Source organism: Scyliorhinus torazame, chromosome 13 (assembly GCF_047496885.1).
Source record: "Scyliorhinus torazame isolate Kashiwa2021f chromosome 13, sScyTor2.1, whole genome shotgun sequence".
Classification (NCBI taxonomy): domain Eukaryota; kingdom Metazoa; phylum Chordata; class Chondrichthyes; order Carcharhiniformes; family Scyliorhinidae; genus Scyliorhinus; species Scyliorhinus torazame.
Genome location: NC_092719.1, coordinates 49,994,959 through 50,015,361, shown reverse-complemented (window position 1 = coordinate 50,015,361; position 20,403 = coordinate 49,994,959). Strand labels below are relative to the sequence as shown.

The 20,403-nt window shown below is 43.4% G+C and overlaps 1 protein-coding gene and 1 long non-coding RNA gene across 4 annotated transcripts in view; one reads left to right on the top strand and one right to left on the bottom strand.

Moving 5' to 3' along the window:
* LOC140388006 (uncharacterized) overlaps positions 1-3,574 on the bottom strand; it is a 54,714-nt gene extending 51,140 nt beyond the window's left edge. Inside the window, exon 1 of the long non-coding RNA XR_011934058.1 lies at positions 2,734-3,574. This is a non-coding gene — a long non-coding RNA (uncharacterized lncRNA). The remainder of the gene's footprint in view (positions 1-2,733) is intronic.
* The window catches only part of LOC140388005 (chemokine-like protein TAFA-5), a 1,047,435-nt gene continuing 1,027,187 nt past the window's right edge, over positions 156-20,403 (top strand). For all 3 annotated transcript variants that reach the window (XR_011934057.1, XM_072471457.1, XM_072471456.1), the window contains exon 1: positions 156-282. Coding sequence is in view for 2 of the 3 variants with exons in the window: in XM_072471457.1 (XP_072327558.1) it covers positions 180-282 (103 nt within the window). In the remaining variant the exon portion in view is untranslated. The remainder of the gene's footprint in view (positions 283-20,403) is intronic.

Genomic DNA, 20,403 nt, shown 5'->3' with positions numbered 1-20,403 from the left:
TACCCACCCCCTCACTCAGCTACCCCTCACCCCCTTCCCCCACCCCTCACACCCTTCCCCCACCCCTCACCTCCTTCCCCTCCCCTCACCCCCTTCCCCTCCCCTCACCCATACCCCCTTCCCCCACCCACTCACACCCCCCACTCCCCCAATCACTCACCCCCTCACCCCCACTCCCCATGGCTCCACCAAGCACTCGTAAGGATGCCAACACCTGGCCAAGTGTGCCCTCAACTTTCTGGGCAATCATCATCCTGGCGAGTCTCCTGATCGCATACTGCAGTGAGTAACAGTTCTCTGTGTCTTTGTTTTAAAGATTGGTTGCGACGCCCGATTAGTGGTCAGATGGTTTCTTGTTAAGTATTAACGATAACACAAAACCCGAGTTTGCTGCCTGTCCTTGGAGGAGTTCTCCACCACAAGCACAAATACTGATATTGCTGGATTGCAAAATGTACGCGAGTTGTGTGTTGTTGACCTGTCTCCTGATGGGGAGGAAATTGCCTCTGAGCTGAGGGGTGGCGGTGGTAAACGCTGATGTGAAGCTGGTGTGAGAATATGAATGGTTTTCACCCAATTCCGGAACATCCTCAAATCTGAGTGTACTCAAAATCTCCCGTACTTTGTGGAAATGAATTAACTTTATTTATTGCACCAGGTCATCAGAGCTAATTTGTTAACATACCGACTAGCCATATCTTCCACCGCGTTCTGGGCTTCAGCAGGGCAGAAGTACAAATTCACCAAGTATGTTCTATCATAGCCGGGAAAGTTAACCTGACGTGGATGGCGAATGATTCGTTCGTGTCCAAGTCTTAATTGTAATAAACACGGCCACAAGGCGAGGTTACCAGGTCTAGCAGATCAGAACAATCTGCCGATTCTGCCAGATGGAGAAGCCTAATGATAGTGGGACAGGGACTCCGAGCAGGGTCCTGTCTAAAACTTCCTGTTTTACCATTTCCAAACGTGTTTTGATTGGCGATGTATAGTTTGGTTTTAGAATCTAGGTGACCCGGCATTGGTAAAATCTACTGTTTAATGCGCTTACAAACATCTGCTTGAGATAAACGGAACTTTTCACAGCCATCCACACTGACATTATCCAATGGTTAGCCCAGGTCTGTGGGATTATAGCTGCCCTGTTTGTTTGTGTGAAGTCAGAGCAAGACGAACAGTGAATAGCTGGGATATTTTTACTGAACCCAGGCCAGCGTTTGGTTCCAATCCCATTCATTCCAACTGTGCGAGGATTCCATTTCCTCCAGTGTTCATTCACCCTAATGAGATTGGAAACATCTTTCAACCCTCATTCCACTGAGTCCCTCTTACTGCAACCCTTCACATTTCGTGCGGACACGTTGCTCCTTTTCATCACGCAGTGCGGGCATTCTCTGCTTCGGGGAATAAAGTAGGCGTTTAACATTTAAAGGAAACCTTTACACTCGTCCTTCCGTAAACCCCATTTGTGTGTCTCTGTGTGTGTATATGTCTGTGTGTCTTTGTATGTGTGTCTGTGTGTATGTGCATCTGTAAATGCATGAGTGTCTGTCTGTGTGTATATGCCTGTGTGTATGTGTCTGTGTACGTGTCCATGTCAGTATCTATGTGTGTGTGTATGTTTGTTTATTTGTGTATGTCTGTCCACGTGTGTGTATTTATGTGTCTGTGTCAATGTGTGTGTCTGTGTCTCTATGTGTATGCGTTTTTGTGTAAGTATCTGTGTATCTATATGTCTGTGTGTATGTGTCTATGTCAGTATCTGTGTGTCTGTGTATGTTTGTTTCTGTGTGTCTGTGTGACTATGTCTATGTGCCCGTGTCTATGTGTGTGTCTGTGCCTATGTGTCTTTGTGTGCTTCTGTGTTTATGCCCCTGTGTGTCTATGTTTGTGTGTGTGTCTGTGTGTGCCTGTGTGTGTGGCAATTTGTGTGTCTGTGTGTGTCTATGTTTGTGTGTGTGACTGTGTCGAAATCTGTTTGTGTGTCTGTGTCTATGTATCTATGTATATGTGACTATGTCTGCGTGTGTGTATATCAAATATGGGCCACAGATCTGTGCAGGGATGACAAAGCCACAGATGAGGAAATTATACAATCTCTTTCATAGAGCTGAGAATAAAGATCTCCCAGTATTTAGCCCAGTCCCCAGTTTAGCAACTGCTTACCCTGTCAGGAAAGGTGTTGTACCTGCACACACCGAATGCCAGCTCTGACCTACGTTCACAGTTGCGGACATCTAATTTTCGTGAAACAGGCTTCCTATCACCGGCAGGTTTTGTGTATATTTGTAGTTAACTTTTTGTTTCGGTCAGTGAACTCGAAGCGTGCAGGCTCTACTTAACATTAAACGGCACATTGAGATGCGCGAGTAATGCAAGTCGCATGAACAGGAGACCGACCCTCTGAGTGCTGCGCTAGTGTTGATAAACTGGGGCTAAAATCTTGGTTTTCAATGCCTGCTTCACGGGAGAGAGAGAGAGAGAAAGAGCGAACATAGAGTTTGATGAGGGAATTTAACTCGCGTAGCACGGGGGGAAATGGTTAAGATTGTTGTCCAAGATTTACTCATCACTGTTTACATGTGGAGGGTACATCTCGGATCTGACTACAATGGGGAGAAACGGGATTATTTCACTGTGCAGCACAGAGTATAAAACGGCGTCTGTTCATCCTTTACAACACACTGAAATCTTCCCTGAAATTCTAATAGGCAATGCACAAGCTTCATTTACCTTTGATATGAATAGTAATTTAATCAGAGGCAATAAGGAACAATTGCTGCATCTATCAACCGACCACAGGGACATCTCCCAGTCTCCAGTCTGCCTCCTTCGATTAAATGTCACTGGCGTTTATTTTCATATCTGCGATTCTCAGTCAATATTTAAATTCAGTTAATTCCATTAGGAGCACAGCGGGCTGCGTATAAATAACACACACAAAAAAAATAAATTAACATCTTCCTTAATGACGCGTTGAAACACCGGATGGGTGCCTGTGCAGACTGTCTCTAAAAAAGCAAACAGAAGGGCACTGTTGCCAGGCAAGAGCGACTGTGCGATGAGTGCTGCCCCACATTCAAACGCGGCGACTCACCACCAGGCGCCCCCGACCGAAGCAAGGAGAAAGGGGACGGCTTGCTTAACTGGAAAGTCATTTGATGCATGTGAAAGGCACCGGCAGTCGGGTTTGGAATAGGGGGGTAGGTGGAGGTTGGAATAGGCTATCTCGCAAGAGATGACGGGGATGGAAGCCAAAAGTTAAAGATCGCTTTCTCCACGCAGTTACGCAGCCAGCATTCAAAAGCAAAATCTGGAACAGCCTTGTTCATTCATCGCCGCCAGCATCCATTTCCCAGTCTTTTTTTTGTTGCTTGCACCGCACGCCGGTGTTGTTGCTTTAATTCGCTTCCAAGAATCCAGCCAGGTATCTCCTCGGGAAACGAAGGAGGCCGCTGGTGCCTTCCACAGGCTGCATTGAAAAGTGCACCTTTCCCGGTTGCTATAGGGACACAATGCGGGTTTAAATGGTCGCATTCAAGTGGCTGAGGGCAGGCCGCTCTTAAAAAGAGCCGAGTTGGTATCTGTGTGAAATAACAATAGGGAGAGTGAAGACAGAGCTACCATCCCCGCCGTGCTCCCGTGAGCGTTTTTAAAGGAGCCTCTAAAAAAATCATCCGAAAGGCGATCGTGCCTTTATTTGTCCAGATTTACTAAGGATCAGATGTTTTTTGATGTATTAACAATGAGGCACTCAAACAAATCACAGTGAAAATGCCCATTTGTCTGCTAAAACTAAGCATACAAATTACAACGAGGAATAGGAAGGGAACAAGCGATGGATTTCATCAGTTTTGTTTATTTTAGTTCGCTGCATTCACGTGTCCATCAAGGGTATAGAGTTCCTTTGACAATTGCGAATTATTAGTACATTTGCACTGAAGTGGGTTAGCACATTATGTTGTACGGGTGTGTAGAACTTTTTCCGCTTCTAGTTTCGCAATAATGTAATGTGCATGAATGCACAATTTTTTCCAGTTAAAACCTTTCCTTTGGTTTTATAGCTCTGAAATAACAACACCTTTTGCGCTTTAAAACAATCCAATTTTCTATCAGCCACATGGCATAAGAACTAATGATTCTTTGGAAAAAAAACCGTTAACATCTAAATATATCCAACAAAACAAAAACTAATTATATTAAAGACTGGAACATGGTGATTTGGATTTCTGTGCGCACTGTTCAAGGTTCAATCCCAGAATTTATGACACTAGCCATGTTGTTTATTCCCAATGTAATTAGTTTAATCTGATTTAACAACAAACATATAGTGTGTTCACATGCAATGGCTGTGTTTTCTGCCTCAGCGCACCATTACTGCATTAACCACCCACGTAACCAGCTGGTCGACGGAAGGAACTGTTTTCCAGTCACACCTTCAGCCCATATCACCATGTTGATACTGATGCGGTGTTTCAGAAGGCATACATGTGCTTATTCCTCAATGCATGTCTGTTTCTGTCAATTAACATCATGATGGCGCATAGCAAGCCTTTTGGAATACCTCTTCCTGACATTGATGGATGTAACACTTAACAGGCTGTATGCATTCATCTGGAATAACTGCTACTCCCAATTGTCAACTTTGCAATTTTACTTTGAACATTTTGCCAAATACAGTCGGAATAAATTGCCATCTAATGAAGATATTTTCCTGGAGAAATTAAGACTTCACTTTAATCTGCATGGCAATATGGCTGGAAATGTCTCAATTCCAGGGTTGTCCCACTGCCGAGGCCCATGTTGGCTACAATTTTGGCGCCGCCGGGACCGTCGACTAATGGAGGTGGGCGTTGCTGGAAGATGAGGGCATCTCCGTGCCCAGGCGCCCCCAAAAGTCTTTTATTCACTGTGCCGCAGGCCGGTCGGCCTCTGGCGGCAGAGCCGGGGGGCAGCGGGTGCTCCCTCAGGGCCTTGGAATGGGCCCATTCCCACCGACTAACGGCACTCGGCCAGCCGACGGCACAGGGGGGCTGCGCCAACTCCGCTAAAATGCAAGCGGTGGGAAGGAAGGCCACATCGTACCCTTCTCAGCAAATAGGCGAAACAGTAACTCACACGATAGTTTGCAATTGTTGCCATTCTTGGTGATAAAGGCTGGAGCCAAACTATCAGGACGAGGCCATTAATTTCAAACATTTATTTTATCCATACTTTTGTTCCAATACCACAATTAAACGGGCACAGTAAGAAGTTTTACAACACCAGGTTAAAGTCCAACAGGTTTATTTAGAATTGCTAGTTTATGGAGCATAGCTCCTTCATCAGGTGAGTGAGTTCACCCGATGAAGGAGCTGCGCTCCGAAAGCTCGTGATTCCAAATAAACCTGTTGGACTTTAACTTGGTGTTGTCAGACTTCTTACTGTGCCCCCCCCCCCCCCCCCCCACCCCAACGCCGGCATCTCCACATAATTAAACGGGATCACTTGCATCGACAAAAAAATCATTAAAGAATGTTTATACACAGTAAGGATGTGGGAGTTAGAAAATTAAATATTCCAATTTTGCATGCCCACATTTAACATCCCCATGATTGGTATGGTATCACTGAACGCAAAGAGTTAGCTGTAGTTCAGTTGGTGGCACTTTTGTCTCAGTGGTTTGTGGGTTTGAGTCACGCCCCGGAACTTGGGAACATGACCATTAAGGGCTGACACTGGGGGAGTGCTGCACTGTCTGAGGTGCGGCTTTTCCAGTGAAACATTAAAAACTGAGGCCCTGTAATCCCTTTCAAGTCGATTTAAAATGTTCTATAGTACTATTCTGAAGCTGAGCAAGGAGTTGTATCCAATGTCCCCTGGCCAGTATTGATCCCTCAATTAACATATTTTGGGGGGGTGCGAATATCTAGACAGTATCATCTTGTTGGTAATTGGAGATGGTTGTTTGCAGATTGGCTGGCTCACTTCCCAACTCATTGGCTGTAAAGTGTTGTGGGGCATGTGGTGGACATGAAAGGTGCTTTTCCTTTCTGCTTTACACAGTTTCAACAAAATACACACCTTTCACTTCAGAATAATAAAATGTCCAATTTTTAATTTAGAGTGTCCAGTTTTATATCGGGCCTAAAATTTGGGTTGCTGTCCATTTTAATGCAAGATATAAACCAGTGGGAGAAGAGCTCAGTGATTTGAGGTCACCTTTAGCTCCTCATGACCAAATTAAGCATTGCGTTGACAGTTAATTGAAGTTGTCTTTTCCCAATCCTTACAACTCTGGAATGGTAAATTGCTTAGGTAGGGCACGTACATCTTGGGGAAAATAAAATTCAAAAACACAGTCTTAATGATTAATAATAAATAGTCGGCTATTCATATTACAACAGATATAGTGAGCATAAATCCCAGGAGTTCGAAAATGCTTCTTTACAGTGGTTCCTGATACATGTTCTATTAAGTACCTTTTAATCCAACGAAGTAACCTAAAATCCAACTTTTGTTAAAATCCAACTTTTGTCAGTGTTTTATCATTATTTTCAGCTCAAGCAGCATTTCTGAAGGAATTGATGTTAACAGTGCAGGTGCACTTCACACTGTTTTCACAGAGTGTGAACTCATTTACCTGTACATTCTTCAATGTTCTTACAGAGCTATTCAAGCTGATAGCCTTTTTTTCTTTTTATCCTGTGCTTTTACATGTCATTAATTTTATTTAATTTGCCTTTGGTCGAGTATGCATAAAAGGACAACTGAAAGTGATTAGTTGTGTTAAATCTTCTGAGAAGTTGGCTTGCCAGAATGTGTAATGTCCGGATATATTCAACAATACTATTTATATTGCATAGAATTGGTCAGTGGTAATAACAATAATAAATTGTTGGTTTTATTGGTGGATGGTGATATTGCTGTTGGATGGTACTTTAATTATGTGCCGTTCTGATTAATAGCTTAACTACTTCCCAAATCACAGACATTTCTAATTTTCCTCTTTGTGTAAATAACCACAATTGTAGTAATTATTACCCCCCAAACTAATCGTCTGGGAAAAAAGCAACTGCAATAAATTATTAATCTGTATAAAAAGATATTAATGTGTTCAAGAACAGGATGATGGAAACATTCAGCTGGTCTGGCAGCATCTGTAAGGAGAGAGAAGCAGAATTTACGTTTCGTGTCCTTTTAGTTCTTTATTAGAACTGGAGAAAGGGAGAATGTGTTAGATTTTAAAGTGTAGCTGTGAGACATTGCAACAAATTGCAGCAACGTTAAGAGCAAAAGACAGATGACCTGGTTGGGGGAGGGGGTTTGCACTGAGGCAATATACGTATTTGGATATTTTAAAAAGGGGTTTAAGATGGAGGAGAAAGGTCACAATCTAAAGCTGCCTAATCAGCCTTGATTTGCGAGGGCTGCAATGTGCCTGACCAGAAGATGAGATGCTGCTCCTCCAGCTTGCACCGGGCTTCGCTGAAGCATTGCAGTTGGACAAGGATAGACGTGCGGGCATGAGAGTAAGGTGCTGCGTTAAAATGGCAAGCAACAGGAAGGTTGGGTCATGCTTGCAGACTGAGCAAAGGTGTTCCACAAAGTGGTCACTGCGTCTGCGTTTAGTCCTCCTCAATGTAGAGGAGTCTGCATTGGGAGCAGCAAATACAATAAATCAAATTGAAGGAAGTGCAAGTGAAACATAGTAATATGTTCATTTGTGCTTATAACACTAGCCTGTAAAGTGTTGGAAATTGGTGTCTAAGCATTTGGTATTAATTAAGCAGACTTAATTTGAAGTAACCAGCCCAAATCATTTTATTGTCGCCTTTAAGTGCAAAAAAATTTAAAGCTTAAAATGTTTGTTACATTGAAATAATCGAATATATTTACGATGTTGTCCTTTTCACACTATGCATTCTTGATAAAAACCAAGTAAATCTGTGGGATCTGTGACCACTGCTGAATATTTTTGAGTTGTATCATTACTGGCTATCAAGTCACTGGGGAATTAAATCACTTTGGTATCTTTTAGTCTGGATCTTTGGCATAAGCATGAAATGTTTTTTTCCAGAGGTTATATTCGGAGTGATCAACAGATCATTGATAGGGCACATGCGTTATGATTTAACTTTTGCCCTTCCAGGTAAAGAAACATTTTACTCAGATTTTCTTTACTTCTCTTATCCTATCTTGCATGTCTTGACGATGTGAGTGTAACTGGTATGTTCATGTTCACGTTTTTTCTCATGTGTTGAACTTTCGGGTTATTCCAATAGTTGTTTGATAGTATAGAACTTGAATATTGCTGAAAAAAGAGACACGCTGTCAAAGCCTTTCACCTTGCACCTCATCAGGATAGATTTGCAAGAAAAAAATTGTAAAGGTAACAACTATTTACCCTACTTGAGAAGAGCATGCTGATTGGTTAGAAAGTAGACTTTTTTGTTTAAATTCAAGCCAAGCAGTTTGACTCTGATTGGTCAAGGCATTGCAATGGGGAATGAATCAGGAACCCTTTTATGTATTTTCGTTTTATTTTATTTTATTTTCATGTACTAAATGATCTGTTTGAGGGGCTCACAGAAAAATACTTTGCACTGTATCTCGGTACACGTAACAATAAACAAATTCATCCATCCATGAGTGTAAGACAAAAGGTTTCAACAGCATGTATCTTTTTTGAGAAATTCTCAAGCTTTTGCACATGGGGAATGAAAACCAATTACAATCTGTCAGGTGGATGTACCTTTAAGAAATGGGTGTTTATAAAATAGCTGCAGTGATGTCAGTGTGTGGTTGGAGCTGGGCTGTCTGTCTTTCACTTTTGTTTTGAGCTGTCAGCTGCAGTGTGTTTGGTTTCGTTTTTGGAGGTGGAGAGCTGCCTTCAAAGCAAGCAGCTGTACAATGATCTTTCTCTCTACAAGCTAAAGAATGACTCCAGATCATTGATGATTTCAAAGTAATACCTGTTTCTATAGAGCATTTAAACCTGCTGTCTTTATTTTAAAAAGGATTTACCTTATGGATGTTGTTTGGGAAGTTATTAAGGGTTACCTGTAGAATATTGTATTTGGGAAAGTATCAGTGTTTGTCGTTGATAAGTTGTTTATTGTGTGTTTATAAAATGTTAACTGGATTCATAGAATAAACATTGTTTTTGTTTAAAAATACTTTTAGTTCTCTGTTGCATCATATCTGTAAGGTGGGCCCTTGTGCTCCCCATAACCAAAATCTATTAAATGTTGTGGGTCAGGTGAATTTCATGATATACTTTGGAGTTTTCTAAACCCTGGCCCATAATAAATCTTCAGGTGAAACAAGGTGAGAGAGCGACAATAATTGGACTAAGCGCTGTAGACATAATTCAGTCTCCATTTTAAAGTCATACATTCGATAATTTCTATGGTCCATATTTTCAATGCAAATTGCTTATCGGAACTTGTCACATTGCCGAGACAACTTTCACCAGTGATAGCCTCACAATGCCTCAACGGGCAAGAGAGTATAATTACAAGTCACAGTCCACCTAGATGACTTTCATTAGTTGTGGGCGCAGGAATTTATAATGAACAGAAAGCTGGCAGGAAATAGACACAGATGTGAGATTGTTAATACATTATAGACAGGTCATTTTTCATTGATTAATGTTCCTTGCACCCTCCTTAAAGAATCTAGAATGCCATATGCAGTAAGAGTAGACAAGACATAAATGTTAAATCATAGTAAAGTTACCATTAAAAAAAAAAATCTGCTCAGAACTGCCAAACCTCGAACTAGAGTCAAAATTGTTTCCAAATATAGGTTGCCGAGAACGAAAGTTAGCTGTTGGTTTGTTCATTACATATGGAACAGCAGTAACTACAAGTTAAATTCCAAATTCAGTGTTTGAAATGATTATGCTAGGTGTATTAGAAACTTTGGTAGAAAATATTACCTGAGGTAGTGCAATTGGTAATATGTAGGTATTCATCTTCATTTTTTTCAGTGATTTAATTATATGATTGAGCATTTCCACTATTTAAAATATTTGTAAACTGTGAAATTATAGATAAGTGTATTTTCTCCAGGAGTTTTTATGTACAGCATGTCATGTATTTATCAGCTTGCAAACTGTTATGATGAAAATATGTTCATTTAAAATATTCAGATTTTAAAAAAAAGGTGGATTAACAAAATTAATCTTATTAGTTATAAAAGGCTTAAGATAATTAACATGAGAGTTACCAATTTAGAATTAGATTACCAGGCCCGTCTGTGATTGGGGATTTCGGACAACTGCATATGCTAATGGGAACTGAGGTAAAAGCTGCAGTGAGATTGCGATGTCAGATAAATGCAATATTCATACTCAAAACTAAATAGCTTAGGTTCAATTCCATCTGTTAACTAACATTTATACTCTGACTTATCCTGGAAATGTGATTGAGTTAGCCTGCTTGATTGGACTAGCTGGGTTCAGGATATAAAACTGTTTAGAAGGAATTTTTTCCTCCTCCTGGAAGCATATATCTGTGCATGAGTTTAAAAAGGATAAAGAATTTGAAAAGGTAGAAACAGAGAGAAGCTATTCCCTCTGTCGACAATGAATAACAAGTGGACCTCATTTTAAAATATAGTCCGGCCATTTGGGAGGGAAATCAAGGAAGCACTTTTAAATAGACACATTAGGTGAAATTTGGACAGGTCTGCTCATAAGCTTGCAAATGCTGGGACAACTGTATCTTTCAAGATTTAAATCAATAGATTTCTGTTAGGTAAGCATATCAAGGGATATGAAGCTAAGGTGGTTAAATGGAGCTGATGTACAGCTTAGCCATGGTCTAAACTGAGAGGCGGTAGAGGCCCAACAGGTTTACTGAGGAGTCATGCGGAGATACATGACAGGTACAAAACTGACTTCTTCCTGGGTTACCCAAAATCTGGATTGTGGTGCATAGATTAGTTGTGAACCAGACCACTGAAGACAAATAATAAAGATTTATCGGAAACCAGCATTGAAAGGAGAGGGGAATCATTTGGAGCTGCTCCTGCTTTGCCAATGTTATTTCACTGGAAGTGCAGCAGGAAGTCCATTTACATGCAAAGAAACATTTCCACTGTACTTGCAGCAAAAGAACTCTGACTAGCAGGAGCAGCTGTGAGGAACTTCTTGGCATGTTAACAAGGAATACAATAATACCAACATTTTAGTAAATAGCTACAGACTAAATTAAGATATAGCCATGGTAATAATCAAAGACACTATTTAATGCTTAAAATTCTGTTATTAAATTACTCTTTCCATTCAAATACAAATTAATATATATCTTTGATAATACAGCAAGTAAATGTTTCGTCTTGTGATTCTACAACAAAAGGGAAAAGAAAGACTTGCATGTACATTGCATTTTTCAGGAGCATCGAAGGTCTCAACACCTGTGAAGTTTTTAAAAGGCATATCGTCATTGTTGTAATGTACGAAGCATAGCGACCAAATCCCACACCCCAAACAGCAATGTGGTAAAAACCAGATAACCCATTAATGGGATGTTGATTGAGGGATAGACTTTGGCCAGACACCGGCCATAATGTCCCTGCTCTTCTTCGAAATAATGCCATGGAATCTTTTACATCTACTCAAGCAGACAGATGAGGGGTGGGATTCTCTGAGCCTCCGCGCCAAAATTGCGCTCGGTGCGGGGGCGGGGAATACGGCGTCAGACACATGATCGTGTCCGATGCCTTCCCGCGATTGTAGGCGGACCGGAGAATCGCCGCCAGTCGTGCGTGCGCAATCGAACGTGGCGCCGGTTGGGGGCCATTGAAAGAGGCCCCCGTGGCGATTCACAGCCGGCAGATGGCCAAGTTCCTGCTGGCGTGCTTCCGTCATGGTCCCACCTGGCGGGAACTCGGAGTGATGGCTGCAGATCCAGTCCGCGGCCGCCCTGGTGGGGATCCTTCACCGGGGCGGGGCATCCAGGACGGCCAGGGTTCCGATTGGGGGCCACCGATCGGCGTGCACGCGCGATCTGGGGGCGGGGGGGGGGTCTATATTGTTGGGGCCGGCTTGCTGTGTGAGTCGGCCATGTTGCGCGGGGCCACCACCGCAGACGCCACCGCGCGCATGCGCGAACCCGCGGCCGGAAGTGTAGGACCCCGTATCGGCAGAGTGGAGCACTCTGGGGCCCTGCAAGCTCCCTTCAAAATGGATAATAACCCTGGACTTTCTCTAGGAAATCTGTGAATCAAGGCTGACACTCCAGGGCAGCATTGCAGCAGTACTGCACTGTCTGAAGTGCTGTCTTTCAGATGAGCTGTTAAACTGAGGCCTCGGGCGTAATTCTCTGAAAATGGGGCTATGTCCCCATGCCCACGAGAAAACAGGAGTCTATCACTCTGGACTTTAAGAAGTGACTTTAAGTCCAGAGTGATAGACGCCTGTTTTCTCGCGGGCATGGGGACATAGCCCCATTTTCAGAGAATTATGCCCGAGGCCTCAGTTTAACAGCTCATCTGAAAGACAGCACTTCAGACAGTGCAGTACTGCTGCAATGCTGCCCTGGAGTGTCAGCCTTGATTCACATAAACCATGGGGTGAGACTTGCACCCAGAACCTTGTGACTCAGAGAGAAACAAATGCCAGCAACTGAACTACAGCAGATACATAAATAATGACTTGTTTGGGTTGTAAGAAGCTTAATATTTGAAATATTTCCCTTGAATGTGCTTGTCTCCAGGCATGGGCATCATCAGTGCTAATGAATCGTTAGAAGTATGGCATGTATAATTTTGTTTATTTGACACGTTCAGCCCATTCTCCTTTTTATAAGTGTATTTTTTTGAAAGAGAGTTTAAATTATAGCAGCTCCTCAACTAATCCCTTGTGTACTCTTCAGTTGAAGAGCATTTTGAAGATGAGAAACATCTTTTAACATAATACACCTGCTGAGACATTTCTTCATTCAATTCCCCTGATGTGTGATGTATATGAGATTGGATATTGCAATAACATAGCGACATGTTACAGGTATGTCCTGGCATCCTATAAACAGCTCTTTTTGCTTGCATTGTCCTTCAGATGTCCCACCCACGATTGTTTCCACGACCTATATTTGCACAATATATCGTGACAAATGGTGTACGTTTAGAAGTGACTTGAGGCTGACCCTGAAAGCACTTTTGGTAAATGGTGATTGTACCTGCGTGTACTGCTGTGACTCCCCACATTACGGTTGTCTCACGTTGTTTTGGCTGAACTGTCAGAAGTTCATGTGCTTTTTCTGATGGATGGATTGACATGTGTTTCTCCAGCCTAAGCAGCAAAGGAAGATGTTGATGCTTTTTTTTGGAATTGCATACAGCAGCCTGGCTTTACTCTGGGTATAATTATCTTCCATTAAAATAATGCTTCAATTTCCTGAAGTAAAGAAATCTGATGTGACATGTATTTGTTTGGATGTATGAAAGAGACAGAGGCTGACAAAGTGCTAGTGAGTAAGCGAGAGACTGAGATATGCCTTTAGATGAAAAAGATGAATGAGAACAAGGTTGTAAAACATTTCAAATATACTCAGCAGATCATTTATTACCGAAGTTTCTTTTAATACATTTGAACAATAACTGGCGACCAGGAACTGTAAATGAAAGCACTGAAATTAATTCAAAAGTGACAGGGTAATTTTTCAGATAACTACTAAGGCTATTGACATTCAGAGCAACTGCATATTATTGATATATAATGCAAAAGAATAAATTATATTGAAATTAATTACATTTAGATTTCATTATGCATTTAGAACTTTGCAGTCATCATCTGTATAGTCCTAAGGTTGCTATTTCACTTACATATTCCTGTGACTTTGCGATTTAAAGTAAACATTAAAAATTACAATCAATCATACTGAACAAACAATTGACGCAGTTATGGTGCACAGACATTTATTTCATCGATAGAGACATAATGGGCAGGATTCTCTGTCCAGCTCATGCAGGAATCATGAAGCATAATCTGGTGGAGAGTCACTTGTCAGCTGTAATTCGAGGCCAGCGTCCGGCGCCATACGGGATGCCATGCCCCGGTGCTTCGACAGCGGTGTGAATGTGTTCCACGCCGCATGCCGGCATGACCATGCAAATTGTACAGTAAATGGCGTAGGCATATCATTAACGGGCCTGAGCCAGCAATGTCTGGGTCCCACATGGAGGAATTACCAACAGCAAGGTTCACTTGTGGTATTTAAAATCGGGAAACAGGCGCTGAGGGAGAGAGAGGGGGTACGAAAAGTGTCCAACTTCGTTTTAGTATGCTGACAGTTGTGTCACTGGCCAGGGGTGCGGGTGGAGGGGGCAGTTCTGCCAGGGTCGGAGGGAGTAGCGAGGGGCGGCCAGGATGAGGGCCCTGGGGTCGGGGTGGACGGGTACGGAACACCATTTCCGCATCCTGCAAGGCAGCCACTGACTGCTCACTGTGAACATAGCACCCACGGGTCATAAGGGTGCCTCCCCCTCAGCAGACCCATCAATGGGATGGGCATGCCTCAGTGCAACCAGTGCCATCTTCTTGGCTGGGACGAGGGCGTATGGGAAGTGGAGTACCTTTATGCAGCTCCTGCTTGTCAGGGTCTCCAGTGCCAATCCAGACCCTGCCGAATCACATGGCAGTGTTCGTTGGAAATGCACTAGTTAGATATGGAGCCTGTGCTAGCCCATAAGGATGTCCTGAATCGCTCCATGACCAGCACCGCTTTTGTTAACGTAGAAGTCTCGTGATTCAGTCCCGGCGTCAGCACTGTCTCTCAAACAGAGAATCTGCCCCAATACTTTTATTGCTGCATGGGAATAAATCTTAAATGAATCTCACCAACATCACAGCCACCAGTGTTTTATGACGACAGCCTATATTTTAGGGGCAAAGTCCATGTTCATTGACAAAACTCAGCAGAGCCCCATCAGCCCAACTCTAAACCAGAACCCTGATGCTAACATAGGTCGGAATTCTCACAAAAGCAGGAGATCCTGCTAAAAGGACACACTGGCTGGAAATGTTTCTATTAGCAGGAAGGCAGGACTTGGGCAGAAATTGCAATGAGGAGTCAAGAGGGAGGGACGAGAAGAAGTGGCTAACCAGGAAGGGAAAGGAGAAGATTGATGGCAAAGGCAGGAAAGGAGAGGAGATGATGGATGGTAATGAAGAGGAGAGGGTAAGGATTTTATCATGGGGATTGGAGGGGGAGGGGAGAAACAGATGGATAGAGACTTTTGGGTGGGAGGAAGGTAAATGTCAGCTTTAATTGAGAGCGAATGGGTAGGAGAATGGGGAATAGAGTATCAGTGTGAATTGTGAACAAGCAAGGATTGGGGGTGATATGAGCCAATATGAGCTACTGGGAGGAAGGAGGAGCAGTGTAATCTTGAACTGGGGAGAGATGTGTCAAGTATTAATTTCTGCATCTTTTCTACCCTTCTTACAACAGAGTATTTTAGACCTGAAGCTGCTCTCATGTGTGAGTCACTCCATATCTTCACAATTTTTAATCCTAGTCTTGAGATCTAGAGGAGTTTCTCTCATATAACCTGGATAATAAGCAACAAACACTGTCAAGCCATTATTCTTAATGTGTTGGAGTTTACATATATTTTATCAATGACCTTACCTCCATCATGAGGTCAGAAATTGAACTATTCTCTGATGATTTCACAGTATTCAGCTTGAATCCAAATTCCTTAGATAATGAAGTAAATCAGCAGTCTTGGTTGGGTTGATAAATCACAAATAAGATTTGATTCCACAAGTGCCAGGCAATGACCATCACCAACAAGAGAGAGCCTAACCAATACCTCTTGTTCAATGGCATTATCATTGCTAAATTCCCTGCATTCAACATATTGGGGGTTGCCATTGAAAAGAAACATAACTGGACAAGCCACTCAAACGCTGTAACTACTAGAGCCAGTCAGAGGTTGTGTATTCTGTGGTAAATCATCCACGTTCTGACTCCCCATAGCCTCTCCACCATACAAGGCACAAGTCATGAGTGTGGTGGTCATCCATATGCCTGGATGCGTGCAGCTCAAACAACACTCAATAAATTAAAAACCATCCATGAAAAAGGATTGTCGCTGCACCCATTACTTTAAACACCTACTCAATCCACCATGGGTGTACTGTGGCTGCAACATGTCCTATCTTCAGATTTCACCACAGCAACTTGCCAATACCCTTTCGACAGCACCTCCCAAACCCAGAAGATCCACCACCAGAAGGATAAAGGCAGCATTGAATGGGAAATCCATCACCTCCAAGTTCCCTTCTTAGTCACACACCATTCTAACTTGACCATGTATCAGTGTAGCTTTTGGTCAAAGTTCCGGAACTCTCCACCCAACTACATTGTGGCAGCAGCTTCACCACAGAGCCTGCTGTGTTCAGAGGTTTATCACCAGCATCTCAAGGGCAACTAGGGCTGGGCAATAAATGAATAATTGCTGAACTTTCCAGGAATACAGATGTCCTGAGAATGACAAAATTTGTTTAAAAATGACATTGAAATGAGGAGGATGAAAATCAAGCATGTTCCACTCTCTGTGCTCAATTCTTTTGTGCTGGGGACAAAAAATTACCTGCAAGGACTAAGTAATTCTTTGTTTTTATGTTAATGATCATGTTTGAGTTCTTGGCATATTTTGGAACACGCAGGGAGGGTTTAAGCAGCTTTCCTTTGGAGTTATTATTCAGCATTTGTTTTTTAGGCCTGTATTCATGTTTAAGTGAAAAATAAATGCTTTAGTGATGAACAATTGTTGCCAGTTTTTCCTGTATCAGCATAACATTCAGAAAGGAACACAAGTGTAATTAGCTAAGAAGATAATTCATAAGCTTTTACCATTCTGAATATAGGACTGGAATGGCTATTCATCGCTCATGGATTGGAATATTCTTAGCCCCATAAAGGCAGGATTGGAGGCAGGGGACTGCGAAATAAGTGGGAAACCTCATTGGAACAGCTCCCCAATGCCGTCTTGCCTCTGGGTGAGTATGCACGGGGTGGGCTGAGGGGATCAACAACCCGCTCCACTGTGGTGGGAAGGCAATTATGGCCTCACTTCCAGCTCATTTTCAGACACTAAAGGCATTTTCCTGGCTCCGCAGCTGTGTCCAGAGGAACACAGTAACTTTGAAGGGGCCTCCCGATGGCAGGCTGAAGGCCGTTGGAACACCATTCACTGGCCCAATGAATGAAACACAATAATGAAAATACCACAGACAAAACCATTCCTGTGGCGGGGTCTCCTCCACACTGATGTCCCTTACAACTTTTGGCCTTTAGTTTTAAATTTGCAACAGGTTTCCAAGAGCATCCCCATTTTGAGGCACCCTCGCACTTGCCTTTGTAGCTCAGCAGTCCCACTCTCTTGCGAAGGCGGCCAGCCAAGCAATGCTGCTGGCCCTTCTGCCTCAAGAACCTGTCCATTGTCCTTAACACTTAGAGACCTGTTGAGAGGTCAAGAAAATGTTGCACAACTTGAGAAAAAGCTTGAAAAAAATGGGTAAAATTCTCCTCCTCGTGATGCAGGAAACGCGAACTGCGATCGGGCAGAGAATCAGGCATCCGGCCAAAATCGAGGCCTGTGCTTGGAAGCGAAAGCCATGCTCCGCGGAGTCCCCCGCTGTTGGCGATAACGAGGTTGCATACCGTGCTGCCAGTGGCGCCATGCAAAACCGGCATTTTCATGCATTTAAATGTGATTAGCGGGTTGGACACAGTATGCTCCGACCTCCCATAATGCTCTGCTCCTCTTAGGCGGAAGTCTAGCAGGCGTGAATTACTACAAGTATTCACAAATGTGGACTGGGCGCCATGGCTGTGGAAGGCTAGAAAACACTGCAAAACCATTGCAGTGGCTGGCTGGGGAATGGCTGCCCAGCTTGGGGACAGTAGCGGGTTGTGACTTGGTGCCAAGTCCGTGGACTTGTAGTGTGCCCCTCGGGATCGGGGTGGCCTGGCCCAGGCTGCCAGTGCTGCAGTCTGTTTTTTAAATGTATCGCTTTGTTGCTACTTAAGGCTCCTGACTGCTCACACTGCTGAGTGCTGCCTGTGTCCTCTAAATGCTCAGAAGGCCTCTGGTCATCTGGGGGCCCACCCAGGCCTCCCCTCTGGACATCCTCATACCCAACTGTATCAACAAGGGCCAAACTCAAGCAGGAGCCCACCAGCTGATGGCACTCCTCAGAAGTGCTGCCCCATTGCAGAAGAAGCAGGGAAGCAGCAAAGCTCGCCCCAACCAGAAGACACTCTACTGCTGACTTTGCCACCACCCTAGGCAGTGTTCAAGACGGTAGGCTTGACTCTGTGGCCCACAATGAGGAAGAGAGTGTACCTCTGCTCCTCACTGGCATGGAGCTGTGGGTCCACCTGGGACTCTCGACCTCAGGGGGGTGGGACTTCTCTCAGCCATCTTGGTGGCTGCAGTGAGTGTGTCGTAAGTGGATCGCTTAAAAGCTGCCAAGGTGCTAACTCTGGCTCCAGGGGTTAGAATGCCCACTGGGCTGGGAACTGTCAGAGAGTCACACAGCACAGATAAGGTCATTCAGCCCATCAAGTCTCACCTGTCAAAAAACACCACTTAATTATTCTAATCCGATTTCCCAGCACCTGGCCCATAGCCTTGTGTGCCCTGGGATTGCAAGTTGCACATCTAAATACTTCTTAAATGTTATGAGGGTCTCTGCTTCCACCACACTTTCAGGCAGCGAGTTTAAAACTCCTACCATGCTTTGGGTAAACAGGTTCCCCTTCACATCCCCTCTAAACTTAAATCTATGCCCCCCGGATATTGATCCCTCCAACATAGGGAAATGTTTCTTCCTGTTTACTCTACCTATACCTCTCAGAATTTTATACATCTCAATTGTACCCCCCCCTCAGTCCTCTGCTCCAAAGAAAATAATCCAAGTCTGTCCAATCTCTCATCACAACTAAAACTCTCCAACCCAGGCCACATCCTGGTAAATCTCCTCTACACTCTTACCAATGCTATCACAGCCATCCTATAATGTGGATTTGCACACAATACTCTAGCTGTAGCCTAACAAACATTTTACACAGTTCAAGCTTAACCTCCCTGCTCTTAAACTCTATGCCTTGGCTAATAAAGGCAAGTATACCGTAAGCCTTCTTATCCACTGTATCCACCTGCTCTGCGAATTTAAGGAACCGGCGTACATACACACCAAAGTCCCTCTGATCCTTGGTCCTTCCCAGGATCCTAGCATTTATCATGTATTCCCTTGTCTTGTTTGTCCTGACCAGGTGCATCACCTCAGACCTATCTGGATTGAATTCCATTTGTCACTGATTAGCCCATCTGACCAGCCCGTCTATATTCTCCTGTAATAGAAAGCTATCCTCCTCACGATTTACCACCCCACCGATTTTTGTATCATCTGGAACTTACTGATCAACCCTCCTGCATTCATATCTAAATCACTTATATAAACCACAAAAATCAAGGGTATGAATACTGATCTCTGCGGGACCCTACTGGACATAGACTTCAAGGCAGAAAAACACCCATCGACCATCACCTTCAGTTTCCTGCCACTCAGCCAATTTTGGATCCAATTTTTAAAATTTCCTTGGATCCTATGGGTTCTTGCTTTCGCTATCAGTGTCCCATGTGCGATCTTGTCAAAAGCCTTGCTGAAGTCCAAGTAGACTACGTCAAATGCATTTTCCTCATCTACATACCGGGTCACCTCTTCGAAAAATTCAATCAAGTTGGTCAGACATGACCTCCCCTTAACAAAACCATGCTGACTGTTCTTGATTAATCCCTGCCTCTCCAAATGCAGATTAATTCTGTTCCTCATAATTGCTTCCCCACCACTGAGGTTAGACTGACTGGCCTGTAGTTTCTTGGTTTATCCCTTCCTTCCTTCTTGAATAACGGTACCACATTGGTTATCCTCCAGTCCTCTGACACCTCTCCAATGGCTAGAAAGGAATTAAAAAATATTGCCAGCATCCCTGCTATTTCCTCCCTTGCCTCACTCAACAGCCTTGGATATATTTCATCTGGCCCTGCAGATTTGTCTATTTTTAAGCCTGCCGGACCTCACAGAATCTCCTCTCTGTCTATGTTAATCTCTTTAATTTTATTACAGTCCGTTTCCCTGATCTCTATACCCATACTGTCCCTCTCACGAGTGAACACTGACACATATTTAGAACTCTACCTACATCTTCCAGCTCCATACACAAATTACCATTGTGGTCCTCAATGGGCCCTATTCTTTCTGTAGTTATCTTTTTACTCTTAATTATTTTACCTGCCAGTATCCTTTAATGTCCCCTTTTTGCTCTCCTAATTTCCTTTTTCAGTCCCCTCTTGCACATGCTATATGCCTCTAGGTCTTCTGCTGTTTTGAACTGCTCA